Source organism: Gymnodraco acuticeps, unplaced genomic scaffold (assembly GCF_902827175.1).
Source record: "Gymnodraco acuticeps unplaced genomic scaffold, fGymAcu1.1, whole genome shotgun sequence".
Lineage (NCBI taxonomy): Eukaryota > Metazoa > Chordata > Actinopteri > Perciformes > Bathydraconidae > Gymnodraco > Gymnodraco acuticeps.
Genome location: NW_022990054.1, coordinates 1,155,617 through 1,170,557, shown reverse-complemented (window position 1 = coordinate 1,170,557; position 14,941 = coordinate 1,155,617). Strand labels below are relative to the sequence as shown.

Sequence of the window (14,941 nt, the reverse complement as noted above, 5' to 3'; positions counted from 1 at the left end):
CTCATCCCCTTCCAGGACTCACAACCTCCTGCCATGATTCATTGTTGCTCTTGTTGTGTAAGAATCTTAAATATCTTTATTTTTCTTTAAAATGTAAGCTGCAACTTCTGATTATGATAATCTGCTAATGCTTGTCAGCCTACAAGACATCAATAGTGTGTCAAGTGTACCATTTGTTATCCTTAAACCCTTTATTAATGCTTTTGATTCCCCATTAAGAAAACGCTGTGAATGAACATAATTTACGATGATGTGAACCATTAATGTTCTCAGAAGATTTATGGTCAAAAAGGTACACACTAAATTAAATTAAGGGTACATTGAGGTTACGTGGGTTCATTTTCCAACACCAACACCCCTGCTGCCTGTACAGTTGACCATATGCTGCATGTCCTCTTTCGTGCACTACCAATTTACCCCCACATCCCTGAGAGTGGAGCCATGACCTGCTCAAATGTACTCCCGTGTACAGGGCTGAAAACCAAAGCCATTTATCATGTGGCGGCTCCCCTCAGGTCTACAACCCCGGCAGGATATGCTAAAAGAGGAAAGGAGAAGAGTAGAGGGTGTGTAAAGGAAGGAAAGACAGAGTACTTACATGTACCATGTGTGCTTCTGGATCTGTTCTAACTGTAAAATCAATCAAAAGAAACAGCAGATTAGTACACATTCATTTTATCATCCTTCATCTTAAAAAAAAAGTATTAAAAGGCAACAAAAACATTCAATAGTTTCCCAGTAGAAACCCTTGATATCAGTTAACCCTGAACTTACTGGCTCAGTGGAAGCACAATAGGTATGGGATTAGTTTTGTTTCATAAAGATAAAGCAACACTTTCTCAGAATCACGCAAAACTAAGAGTTTAAGAGAAATGTATTTAATTAAAAAAATAAAACTACAAGTTGCAAACAAATCATTTGTGTAATCATGTACACTATAAGTATTTTTTCTTTGTTTTAACATATATTTTTGTTTGCAGTTCTCTTTGCTTCTTTCTCAATGATCAGACTTTTGCTCTCGCTGTGCCCCACCTGCCCCTAATGACCAGTCGCCACTGGTCTTATCCCGTTTTCCCACTTCCTCTGAGGGGAGAGCATCAGATCCACAGAGGGGGGCCATGAAGAAAGACCTGCACCATCTTCATCCACGCTGGGTGTTGCTGTTATCACTTTCATTTGACCAAATGTCTTTACATATACATTTAATAGATTTTATTATTATCCACCTTTTAGTTTTATGTCCTTTTATTTAAAACATTCTTTGAGACTTCATCTTCTGGTTCAAATTTCAATAAATGTAATTTGTATAATCACTCTTTTTTCTTTATTCTACATGACAATGTTAAGAGATTCCATTCAAACCTGTTGATTATTCATATCTTCCTCAGGCTAGGAATAGTATGTCGAATTTTTAATGCTAGATGTATATCATTTTCTCACAGGATATAGAATGAGACATTACATTACATTGCATTTAGCTGACGCTTTTATCCAAAGCGACTTACAATAAGTGCGTTCGACCAACAAAATACAAACTTGAAGAAAACAGAATCATATAAGTACATCAGGCTTCATAGAGCAAAAACATTTCAAGTGCTACTCAACTGGCTTTAGATAAGCCAGCCCTTTATTAGTATATAAGTGCTTTGTTAATAGTTCTATCGCTCGAAGTGGAGTCGAAAGAGATGAGTTTTCAGTCTGTGCCGGAAGGTGTGTAAGCTATCTGCTGTCCTGATGTCAATGGGGAGCTCATTCCACCATCTTGGAGCCAGGATAGCAAACCCACGTGTTTTTGCTGATGGGAACTTGGGTCCCCTTCGCAGCGAGGGTGCAGCGAGCCGTTTGGTTGATGCAGAGTGGAGTACACGTGCTGGGGTGTACGGTTTAACCATGTCCTGGATGTAGGAAGGGCCAGATCCATTCGCAGCATGGTACGCAAGTACCAGTGTCTTGAAGTGGATTCTAGCAGTTATCTGAAGCCAGTGAAGGGAGCGGAGGAGCGGCGTGGTGTGGGAGAATTTAGGAAGGTTGAAGACCAGGCGAGCAGCTGCATTCTGGATGAGCTGCAGAGGTCGGATGGCACATGCAGGTAGACCAGCCAGGAGGGAGTTGCAGTAGTCTAGGCGTGAGATGACGAGAGCCTGGACCAGAACCTGCGTCGCTTTCTGGGTCAGCTGGGGACGTATCTTCCTGATGTTGTAAAGCGTGTATCTGCAGCAGCGGGTTGTAGCAGCTATGTTTGCAGTGAAGGACAGGTTGTTATCTAGGGTCACACCCAGATTCCTTGCAGTCTGAGTCGGGGAAACAACAGAGGTGCCAATGTTGATTGTTAGGTCAAGAGTGGGACAATCTTTTCCCGGAAGGAAAAGCAGTTCAGTCTTGTCAAGGTTGAGCTTGAGGTGATGATCAGACATCCACTGAGAGATGTCAGCTAGACAAGCAGAGATGCGTGCGACGACCTGGGTCTCTGAGCGGGGAAAGGACAGAATTAATTGGGTGTCGTCAGCGTAGCAGTGGTATGAAAAACCATGCGGGCTAATGACTGATCCGAGCGAGTTTGTGTACAAGGAGAAGAGGAGGGGACCAAGAACAGAGCCCTGAGGGACCCCTGTAGTTAATTGACAAGGGTCGGACTCGGACCCTCTCCAAGTAACCCTGTAGGTGCGGTCTTTGAGGTATGAGGTGAGGAGGGAAAGTGCAGAGCCTGAAACTCCAAGTTCTTGGAGAGTGTGCGAAGGAGGATCTGATGATTCACTGTGTCGAACGCAGCAGACAGTTCCAAAAGGATGATGACAGAGGAGAGGGAGGCTGCTTTAGCAGTGTGCAGTTCCTCAGTGACAGCAAGGAGGGCAGTTTCTGTGGAGTGACCTGCCTTGAAACCAGACTGGTGCGGATCCAGAAGGTTGTTCTGATGGAGATAACAGGAGAGTTGTTTAAAGACAGCGCGTTCAAGTGTTTTAGACAGGAACGGGAGGAGAGAGACAGGCCTGTAGTTTATAACATCAGACGGGTTGAGAGTGGGTTTCTTTAGGAGAGGGTTTACTCTTGCCTCCTTGAGACTGTTTGGAAAGTGACCAGAAGTTAGAGAAGTGTTGATGAAATGGGTGAGAAACGGTAGAATATCAGGAGCGATAGTCTGAAGGAGGTTTGAAGGGATTGGGTCCAGAGGACAGGTGGTAGGGCGGGCAGAGGTAATGAGGGTAAGAACCTCACTTGGAGAGAGAGGGGAAAAGGAGGTCAGTGTGTGGGTGAAAGGAGGGTCTGGTGACCCAGCGGTGAGTAGAGGTGAGTCAGAGACAGAGACAACACAGTTTGTATCCATTGTGTATGAATGCTTCAGCTCTTCAGACCAACATAGTAAGATGTGAGCATGTTCCTAATTGTGTTGGTATGCAACCTAGGTCTGGTCTGTTTAATAAAGCAAATCTGCCACTTTTATATTGTAGAATTTGTTAATTTAAAGCAGTCTTTAATTGTTTGTCCTAAACATAGCAATATATGCTTTTGAAATGTAACATGTCTTTGAACAAATAACAGTATACAGTTTATATTGTGCATCACCTTTAGCTTGAAAATACATACTGTAGATGTGTTTTTTTTTATCAATAAATAAATAGACAGACACTTTATTGATCCCAAATTGGGAAATGATTTTACAGCAGCAGTGTGTTCAGGTATTAAAATATTTAAAGTTGGAATAAAGTATAAACTACACAACACAAGTATAATGCACAGCAATCCATAAGATTTCTCACTTTTTTTAAACAATTTTTCTTTTTTGTATTACTTTTAATATAATATACTGTAATATTGTCTTCTTATCTGTATTATTGTGTTGCATTGTTGGAGAAGCCTGTGACCTAAGATTTTCAATGACATAATTACTCTGTAGCTATGTTAGTTTGACAATGAAGAACCTTGAACCTTGATGAGTCCGATATTTTCATGAAAACTCCCCAGGAGGCACCGACACTAACGTGGCCGAGTGGACTCTGGAGTTTGCTGCATGAATTGTACTGTATGATCTGTGATGTCGTGGGCTGTCACTTTAAAACTGAGTAGCCAATGGGGACGCACCCCTGAAAGTCCCGCCCACCTGGGACGTTTGTGTCAGAATCGAAAACAAAAAATGAAGGAGCGCAAACCAGAGAGCTGCAGCCAGAGCAAAAGTCTGATCATTGAGAAAGAAGAAAAAAGAGAACTGCAAACAAAAAGAGATGTTAAATCAAAGAAAAAAGACATCGTTTACATGATTACACAAATGATTTGTTTGCAACTTATAGTTTTATTTTTTAAACTAAATACATTTTTCTTGACTCAGTTTTTTTTTCTCTTGAAATTTTAGTTTTGCTTGATTCTGAGAAAGTGTTGCTTTATCTTTATGAAACAAAACGAATCCCATAAATAGGACAATACCGCCAGATGGAAGTAAATAATGAAGCCTTCAAATATTAATATTGCCAATGAGAAAACCGTATTGAGAAAAGAGCGAGGCACAGAGAGGTGCAGCAGGAGTATGAGAGAGAGGTGATACCACTGAGCCATAAACAGAGAATATTATCTCCCTCACACACTGCTGACCCTGCCTCTGGTCTTAAGAGAATATCCCTTTCTCTTACTCACACAAACACTCGCTCTCTCAATACTACTCTTGTCATCACACTTTTAATGCGGCCACTCTGTCACCAGCACTGTCAACACTGTGTTTGCCAACAAAGAAAAAGCAGAAAGAGACAGAAACACTGAGCAAAAGGGCAACAAAGGGAGATGTCTGTTCAAATGACTCTGAAGTGTTTCAACTGCCCACAGAGGAAAACAGGATCAATGTCACTGTTGGGACTTTTTAATTTGCCCATGCTGTTGTTGAGGAACCACAGGAGATACACATAGCAGCTCTAATTACCGTCACTTATTCAGTGGCATAGTTCTTGGGTATGTGTATCCATTAATGTCTCAGTGTTTCCAGCACCCCAGAGGATTTACCCCTGTGTTTCAGCACTGATGAGTGCCTTCATGTGATATTAGTGCAGACACAGAGCAGGTCAGGCTGCGGTTTCTGACTCTAGGAGCATCTCGTCTGCTCCCACAGAGGTCATGGTATTGACAGAGACACCTTGCCTGTCAGATACAGGCCAGTGGGAGACCTACTCTTACTCACACCTTTATTGAGGGCCTGGAGGCAAGAGACTGATATCACACGCAGGGTTGAAAGTGATGGGGTTTGAAATGTGGTATCACATCAATCAGTCTTTAAATGTGACAGTACCAATTCCAGCTGCTTTCACTCAGGCAGAGGGGGATGCTGCTGCAATACTGCTTTTAGCTAGGTGTGAGGTTGTGCTTTCAGGTATGTTTTTGAACTGCAATAATCATTTGTACTAAAACTTGTATGCATGTCTGCATCATATTGCCGGTTAATAGGTCAGGAAGGGACATGAGGAAGGTCATTGGGAGCACTTGTAACTGCCGCTAACTGAAATGTCTGTTTTGGGAATGAGATGGAAAACAGCTGAAGAGGTGGTTAATTCATGTATAATTTGTGTTTGTATCTTTGTGTCTTATAAACAGTAAATTCATCAAATTCAGTGCCCCATAATGCAATTTTCTAAGCTATAGCTATAGTGAGCTTACATTTCAGTTTTGTCTTGCAAAGTAAATTATTTTACACCTCCTTGGGCTCCAGACTTTTAGAAACCTGTTGATTGATATATACACTTTATTATGCCATAGACATTTGTAATTTTGGGAAAACACAGCATTTAAAAAACACAAAAAATAGGTAAAATACAACCATACTGTACTATAAGCTAGTGAAGGCTGGTGGATAAGATACCTTTGTAGATCATTATTGACCTACTTCTTCCTTTTTCTATTATTTCAAAAAGTGTTTTGATGCTCTAATGTGTTAAAAACAGAGTTTGTTAGAGCACACAAATGAGGATAAACTAACCCTGCTGTACATGCAGAGTAGCAGCCTCAGACTATGGTGGAATTCACTTATATCAATACAGTGTCATTTTGAAACACAACATTTTCCTTTATTTTCATAGCAGCCACTCCATCCCTATGAATGTATTAGCCTATATGACTGTGATGAACTGCTCTTTAATATAATAAGATGGCCAATCCTCTTCATTAGCTCGGGATCGGGAGGACGCAGATCTTCCCAGGGTGTCTGCCATCATTTTAATATTGAAGATGAGATGACTGTGTTGAGGTGGCTGGCCCCATTTGCCTCCGGGGCCCTGACTACACAGACAGGAAATGAAGAGAAAGGATTTTATTGGGCTAAGCCCCTTAAGCCCGGCGACGTGCCCTCCCTCTCAAGACTCCGAGGGGCCTTAGCTTTGTGTGCACTTGTGTGCATCTACTGGCAAAATGTAATTAACAGAGGTGACAATAGACATACTGAAACACAGCCAGTAGTTGTGGTCTGATTATCGTCTTAAATTTAACAAACTATTGTCAACACCATTATGAAATATAATCCCTTGGCTGACATTATGATGTCATTCCCAGCCTTATCTCAAGACTCCAAGAATGCTCACACTAACGGTGCTATTTGACATTCTGCGAGGTTACAACACATCCCCAGAGCTCAGTTTGGAGCCCTTGTGAACGGAAGGGGGGGGGGGGGGGGGGCGGAGAGGTAGCATATTCACTCCCGCAGCTTGGCCTGTGTGTGTGTAACCCTTTGTCGAGAACAGCGCTGGAGGCTGCTGGACATATCTGTGGGATCTCAGGGTGACCCGTCCTCGTCAGGCAGAGAGGACAGAAAATTAAAGCATACAGCGAACATACAGCATACCAAAGAGGTGGGGTCTTTAAAGTTCATATTTCCACAGCGCTGCTTATCTGAAGGGCTGAGCCTTAGATATGTCAACTCTCATGCAAATAAGCATCTCTTTTTTTTTCTGTTTTCTTTTTCATTTCTGTTATGTTAAGTATATTAGACACTGCGAGAGATAGCTGAGGTTTGGGGACATGGAGCATCAGCATCCACTTAAGGGTTGTGTCACTACATTTGCTAACAGGCAATTGCATGAAAACTGTTTTGTTTGCTGCATTGATTCACAGAGACACCTGGAGAGCCTGGTGTCACATTATACGTGTGGGTGAAAATGTGAGCTTCTATTATGTGTGAGCAGAAACAGAGTAACGTGTGAGTGTGTCTGAGTCTCTGCATGTCGTCTGAATGTGAAATGGTGGACGAGAACAAAGGGCAGCACCATCTTTGCGCGATGCGTGTACTTTTTTAGATCTCTGGCCACTTTCATTATTCACATTTCCCTTTGTCCACTTCTCTCCCCCCCCCCCCTCAACCTGACTCTCTGCCCTTCACATCCCTGTGTTCTCGCCCAATCCTCCAGCCACCTTTTCAAGGTGATCAGGTGCTGTGTGGAAAGGGAGTGGTATTGTGTAGAGTACATTAAACAGTGCAGAGGGAGCGCACAACAGAAGTCCTCTCCTGAATTCACATCCTGCACTTGAAGAGGAACTCCAACAGAATCGGGGATGAGGAGAGGCAAACATTTTTAGAACACAGAGGAGCAAAAAAACAAAACAAAGAAAAAGACAACGGTTGGCTTGGCAGCAAGTTGATATTAGCCACTTTAGTTTGGATGCATATCCCTGCCATCTTGCTTTCTCCTTAAAGCCTTACAGGTTTTCCCAGTTTGCTCAGAATCTGCAAAATAATGATCTTCCTCTCTAAACGCAGACTGGATATGTCTGGGTTTCTATTTTTGTATCCCATTCATGCTGTCTCGAACATCATCTAAATGTATTTTTCTGTTTCTAAACATCATAAGTATATAGAAGCCGGGGACCATAGAAATGAAATATAATGGAGATATCATTCAGGTTGGGGACTATATGAATTTTGCATAAGGAGGTGCAATGAGTACCATGTGCCATAGCACATACTGCTTAAGATTGTAGAGGCTCATGATTCAGAAATATGTGCAGGCTATCATGGCTGTAAGGGTAACCTGAGCAATATATGTAATAATTACACCCACAGCTACATGGTTGTCAATCACAATGACTGTAATGTTCCTTCTTAAACCTTTTATATACAGTTACCCCCCTTTACTGCATTTAAAAGCCTTCACATTTTCAGAAGACATTATGCTAGTCTTTAGGCTGCACATTTTGATCCCATTTAGCCAGTTCAAGTACTTTTACAACAGATGTGCTACATAGGTGAACGCTCTTATTTAAAATATCATTGCAATTTGTAGCATTACAATATGTAGAATGAAGATCTCCATGAGTTGGACTAGGAGTCAAGCTCAAGGCATGAAAAACAACCAAAAAGCCAAAAGCATGCTGAAATATCCAAATAAAATCATCCATTCTCTCTATTGAACTGACCGTTAGTCTTTTGGTGGCATCCACTTCAATCATGCCACGGAGGAGGTTCTGACAGTCTGGAGGGATGAAGTGTGGCATGTGAAACACTCCCAGCTTCACCTTCTCTAGCAGATTCCTCAGGTTGTCATCATCAAACGGCAGGGCACCCTGGAGAGAAGGAGGAAAGGAGCAGAGCGTGATAACAGGGAAAATAAGTCAAGATGTACAAATGAAAGCAGGGTGGAAAAAGTGTGCGCTAGTTCTAATGGCAGGATAAGACCAAACAATAAGCCTTCACCCGATTGAGGGCAGAACAAAATGAGAATATACTGTAAAAGACTAACAAGGCTTGCCAGAAGAAACAAAATCACATTTTGAGTCTGAAATCCAGCAGAACAGGCTGACTTTCTGAACTCCTTCAGCTCTCCAATTAGAGCATTCTGCCCTCAGACATGAAGCTCAAATAAATAATAAACAGCAGCGAGCTGAAAACGGGGCTTTTCTAATAATTACCCAGCTTTCTCATTTACCTTGTTCATTTAGCATTGTATCATCAGAGTCATTTATCAGAGCGAGCTGACACCTCACAGATGTGGCTGTTTGATGAATGACAACCTCAAAAACACTAGACAAGATGGAGGGAGAGAGAAAGAGGAAAAGGGGGAGAAAGACAGAAAGAAAGGCTGAGAAATGAAGAGTGGTAGAGGGGGAAAAGGCTGGCTTGTGTAACAGATGATCTTGGCGCATCTTAACTACTGCACGTCTCCCACAATCAGACAAATGGTTATCTCGCAGCCAGACGACAGGACCAAACAGGAAGAAGACAATTCATCTGCAGTCAAACAGTGTTGGGAGAAACTTTTGTTTTGTGCGAGAAAAGTACGGTCATAACGGAGACAACGGTGAAAAAACATCAGGAAGACTGTCGGGAGGGAGAAAGAGGCAAAAAACAAAGACAAATACACAGGGCCTGTGGCCAAAAGCTGCCATGTCAGTGTTGGTATTTATTTTGGGCTCTCTTCTTTCAATTTGGTTGTATGAATTATTCATTGGGCAGGAGCGTGTAGGAACTACAGTACAGCTGTTGATGAAACAAAGCTTCAGGGCTGCATGGCGGGAGAACTGCAGTCATAATGTAGCTTGAGAAAATACATGATTATGGATACAGGGTAAAATAAATAAAAAGATGCCTCTGCTCTCTGATCCTTGTTACGCAATTATTTTAGCTTGAGGATAACTTTTTAGTTTGGGGCTCTGTGGCACTCACACCATTAAGGTCAACCTTGAGTCAACAGCATTAGTGCAAAGCTGGGAAAATCCTGTCACGGGGCTCACTTGCTTTCTACTTTGGATCCATTACAGCTGCTAGAAAGGCTGGACATACTGTCTGGCTATGAGCTGGAGGCAACACTTAATGATTAAATTGTATTATGCCATTTTTCTCTGGAGAATTTTAACTCGTATGTCAGTCTAATCAGGATCAGTTAGTACAAAAAACACTCACCACCAACAGGGCAAAAAGGATGACCCCACAGCTCCAGACGTCTGCTTTCCTCCCATCATACTTCTCTCCCTGAGGGCCAGAGAGTGTTTGTTAGCGGGTGAGGGCAGTGTGATAGGATGAGCTGAAATAAGATGACACGCAATGATGAAAAAGCAAAAAAAAGATGATTCAGTGAAAAATGACTCACCCTGATGACTTCTGGACAGGCGTAGTGTGGAGATCTGATAGGAAGTAAGAGAAAGTAGCAGTAGGTTATTTAAGAGTGTGTGCTGTCCTGGAAAGTAAGTCAGGGTTATAAAATGACAATAGCATACAACAAAGTTATACACAACTGTATACAATTTGATTTAAACAATATAGACAGATAATAAATGCCTCAAGTGAGCGTATATCAAGATGTGCTCGAGGAGTCCAGACATCCTGAGGGTGTTTGGATGTCCTCCTGCTTGCTCACTCAAGGGCATCCTCTCACAGCAGACAGTGAACAGACCCACTAATCTTTACTGCACCTGGATGGGCTGACAGTAAACCCAATGACTAGATTGACACATCAATGACGTATGAAGATTTATGAAGCTACCTTGCAACATTTGCTTTATAAGCCACCGGTTACGAGAGGCTCTGGAGTGAATTATTATTCTTTGCATACACAGTGGCACTTTTACAGTACTTCCCTTGAAATAAAAACAGAGAATAGTAAGGGTTTAGCATCAATCTGAAATCAAATACCACTTCAGCTACAGGATGTTTCTTTGTATCTCTGATTATGGGCAGCTCTAATTTGTTCAAAATGCAAGTGACTGCAAACAGAAAGCAAATCAGGCACCTGTCTCCCCCAAACCTCTCAGCCTGATGATACGTCCTCCGCCTCTCGCTCAGTCTAATCTAACACCAGGATATTTGGCTCTAATGAGAGACTATCTGAAATCTGTAAACATGGCGTCCATTAGCTCGGCTGTTGTCTTGTGTACTCATGAATACGGGCCCTGACGGCGCGGCTTCCTGCGGCTGTCAAAATACCGACCGATTACAAACACTGCCGCCATGTCACCAAGGAAGCTCAAACACGAGCAGCCTATGCAAATACAGCCCTCCTGATTGCAAGTGTCATAGTGCATTATGCAGATGAGCGAAGAATAAAACTAAGAAAAACAAGCTTGAGATTTACACTAGTTAAGCCTTGTGTGTGCCACTGCACACAAGCCACAACTGGAGCCAGCATGAATATAAACTAATTATTTGCAGGGCTTAAGGTGGCAAACACAGTGTGAAGGTGCATACTATAATACAAGAAGCTGAGCTGAATCCTAATTGGTCAATATTAAAACACTAAATCAGTCAGTCATATCAACTACAGTATTTGCTTGGATAAACTCTTCTTTAACTCATAATTATATGGCTAACTTTTTATATATGTCCAAGTATGTCATCTTTTAAACTCTTCCACACTGCATACTCTTAAAATCCATTATCTATGGGACTCTTGAAGTCGTTTGGCGCAGGCTCCATGAGTATTCATGAAACTTCCTTCCTGTTGTGCTGTATCTGCATTTAATGGCGTAACTTAATTAGAGGTGTAAATACAGTTCCTTTAAATGTATCCTAGCTTACCACATTTAAATTCTGGCCACATATAAAAGCACCATACATCATGAAATTCATATGATGATAACAAATGCCCTTGCTGCTCTCACTAGAAGTTCAGATTATAGATGGGGATACTGAAGATAAATAGAGAGCCGTAAGAGCCACTTCCCTCTGACCAGAGTGAAAAATGCAGTCTTCTGAAGAACAGTTGTGCGTGGGTTGACACAACATCAGTCTTTTCTTGCTCATTGACTCTCTCAACCTAACACCAGTAACATCATATAAATAGCATTAACAGACAGAACAGCGGTATTCTGAGGGCAACAAATCGCAGTGCAGTGGGAAAGAGTTCTGCTGCAGTCCCCAACAGAATAAAGACAGAAACACATTTGTTTAGTGACCTGAGATTGTTTGCGAGCAGACGACTGAAGTGGGGAAACTAAGATGATAAAGATGTGTGCAAAGCTGTCTTTATCTAGTTTATCTACAGCTCATGAGTGTCAGTGTTTGCAGAGAGATATCTGGACCAAAGAACATCACAATTAAAGAGGCCCTATTATGCCTTTTTTTTAGGTTTTCCCTTTCCTGTTATTTCAGAATCAGAAACAGGTTTATTGCCAGGTAGGTTCACACATACGAGGAAATTGACTTGATGTCATGGTGCAGACATAAAATATAAAACAAGAAATCTAATATAAAACAAAACATCTTTAAGGACACCATAATAAAATATAGTTACATTTCCTGTGTTATACAGGTTTTTGTGCATGTAAATGGTCTTCAAAAGGCCTAAATCCCAAAGTTCAGACTAGAGGAAGTTTCTCTTCCACATACCGCCGCCTGATACGCCTCCATTGTAGTCCTTTGTACACTCCATCGACATAGTGACATTACTATGTAACAATAGCGCTTCTATTGGCTAGCGCTCTAAACCTTTGTACGTGATAGGCTAAGGGGTGGAATATCTCTTATCGTAAGCCCAATCATAACAGAGCCGGCCAACTAACCAATCAGAGCAGACTGGGCTCGGGTTGCAGACAGAGGGTGAAAATACAGTATAAAGGCAGTATGAAAAGAATAAAGGCCTTTTTGAAGCTTGTTAACATGTCACAACAATAGAGGCGCTAAATACAAATATGATCCTGAATATTAGCAGTGTGGGGCCTTTTTAACTATAAGATTACCATGTCTCTAACAGTATACAGTACTGTCTCATTTACTGTAACAACCATGGGCGTCGCAGCCATTATATGAGGGTGGGACAAGTCCCCCCCACTTTTTCAAATGATTAGTTTAGACCAGGGCTATTCAAGTAGTTTGGAATGGGGGCCGGTTGATGAAAATGATCCAAAGCAAGGGGCCGAGAAAAAAATGACTTGAAATATGAGCAATCATATTAAGAGCTTCAGATACAGTAAATACTACAGCAGGTCACCCTTGAAAAAGAGATCAATGATCTCAATGGGATTCACCTGCATAAATAAAGGTTTGAAATTAAATTAAATGACTACAACAGCATAGTGGAGTGCATATATTTTGTTTAATTAAATCAAACATAGCCCCAAGGCCTTTATAAATGGCAAGTTCAGAACTCAGTACATGTGAAGCTAATATAACCATCAACATCATTAGATTTAGATTAAATGATCTAATAATTCACACAAAATAGCAATTTAGGGCCATACACAAACAACAGTGCACATTATGGTATAATAACAATAAAGACAAGTGAGCCATACCACATCAATTGCTTAATTAAAAGCAAAAACAATTGTCAAAAGACTTTTATTAATTACCAAACCACAACACACAGCCTTTTAAAACTCAAACCTTTTTCGATTAACATAGTGATAACTGTATGCAACCAACTTGGCAGATATGTGCCATCTAATGAGAGAAATGGCATTTTTTCGATTTAGCAAGAGCAGGGAAGTCGGGAGTATACGTTGTCATGGCAATACGCATACAGTGATGATGAGGGATGCGCGATTATTAGTTTTTATGGCATTCATGTGTGAGAATGCCGATTTGCAGGTGTAAGTCGAGCCGAACATTGTGAGGACAAAAAGTGCAAGACCCCTTGAATGAGGGAATTTCTCGTGGCTGACTTCATGAGTTCAGAACTTTTCAGAACCTGCCAGCTGAAATGACTGTCGCAGGTCATCTGATGACTGAATGTCAATGAGTTCAAGTTGTAAAGACGCCTCATTTAATGTCACAATCAGCTCCTTTGCTTTCAGTGCAAACTCCCCCTCTACATTCACAGAGAAAGGGTCCTTCACAAATCTCATCACTTCAGTCGGGAGACTGAAATGTTCAAACCTCGTGGCAAAGTTGGTTTTCAATGTGTCCATAAATCCAGTCATCACCTCGGTGATTTGTAAACCTGCAGTGTTGGAAAATGGAGCATTTTGCCTGAACATAAATCCGCCAAAAAAAGTGTGAGCTTTTTTTTAAACGCATGGAGTCTCTCCACAAGTTGTGTAACAATTTTATCTCTGCCCTGCAGCTCCAAATTGAGTTGGTTCAGATGTTGGAAAATGTTGCTCAAAAAGCAAACAGCAGCGTAAAACTCATCATTCTCTATCAGACACAGAAAGGCGTTGGCTTTTTTATGTTTTGAATTGCGGAGAAACGCCATGATCTCCTCCTTAAGTTCACAAAATCGTTTCAAGACGTTTCCTTTGCTTAGCCATCTAATGGCACTGTGCATGAGCAAATCATTATATTGAGCTGACATGTCTGACAACATCTGGCGGAAAAGGCGGTGCTGTAAACTGGAGTTACAACGAATAAAGTTAATAATCGCCATGACAGAGTCCATTGTGTTTTTTAACTCACCACTCAGTTTTGCGCACATGAGGCTTTGGTGGATGAGGCAATGCAGCGATCTCAGCTGTGGAGCCACATCTGCCAGCCTAGCGGACAGTCCCTGTGTTCGGCCCGACATCGCAGGGGCCCCATCCGTTACAAGCATGTTAATACGATCCAATCCCAACTTGTGCTCCTTAAAAAACGAAACCACTTTGTGGAACATCACCTCACCGGTCGTGTGTCCATCCAAAGTAATTAATCCAAGTAGATCCTCCCGAAAGCACTCACCATCAAATAATCTAACATAGAGGCAGACCCGGCGCCAGAACAAATCTAAAGGGAGGGCATATGATTTTCATGGCAGGGCACACAAAACCGTCACGCGCTGCGGGCCTGCGGCACAATATATATCAAACAGCAAGGCCAACGGCATTGCGCAAAGATGCACACTTATCGCAAATACATACACAAATAAAGGACAACATAGAAACCACTTTTGAAACATTGTGTGCGTGGCAGCACAAACACTGGTAAATCACGAGAAAGGCACACTGGTTAAGGATGGCAGCTTCCTCATCGCTGCACTCGGAGAGAAATAGTAGAGACGGAGACGATGAACTGCTGTTAGCTCTATTATGGCATTGTGCATGTCGTGAGAGGTGTGTGTTGCTGTGTGGGGAA

The 14,941-nt window shown here is 41.8% G+C and overlaps 1 protein-coding gene across 5 annotated transcripts in view; it reads right to left on the bottom strand.

The window, feature by feature from the left end:
• brsk2a (BR serine/threonine kinase 2a) overlaps positions 1-14,941 on the bottom strand; it is a 180,591-nt gene that overhangs the window by 24,580 nt on the left and 141,070 nt on the right. For all 5 annotated transcript variants that reach the window (XM_034215950.1, XM_034215954.1, XM_034215952.1 and 2 more), the window contains exons 6-9: positions 10,047-10,080; positions 9,860-9,928; positions 8,377-8,523; positions 599-630 (exon numbers count right to left, since the gene is read on the bottom strand). In XM_034215950.1, coding sequence (XP_034071841.1) covers positions 599-630; positions 8,377-8,523; positions 9,860-9,928; positions 10,047-10,080 — 282 coding nt within the window. The remainder of the gene's footprint in view (positions 1-598; positions 631-8,376; positions 8,524-9,859; positions 9,929-10,046; positions 10,081-14,941) is intronic.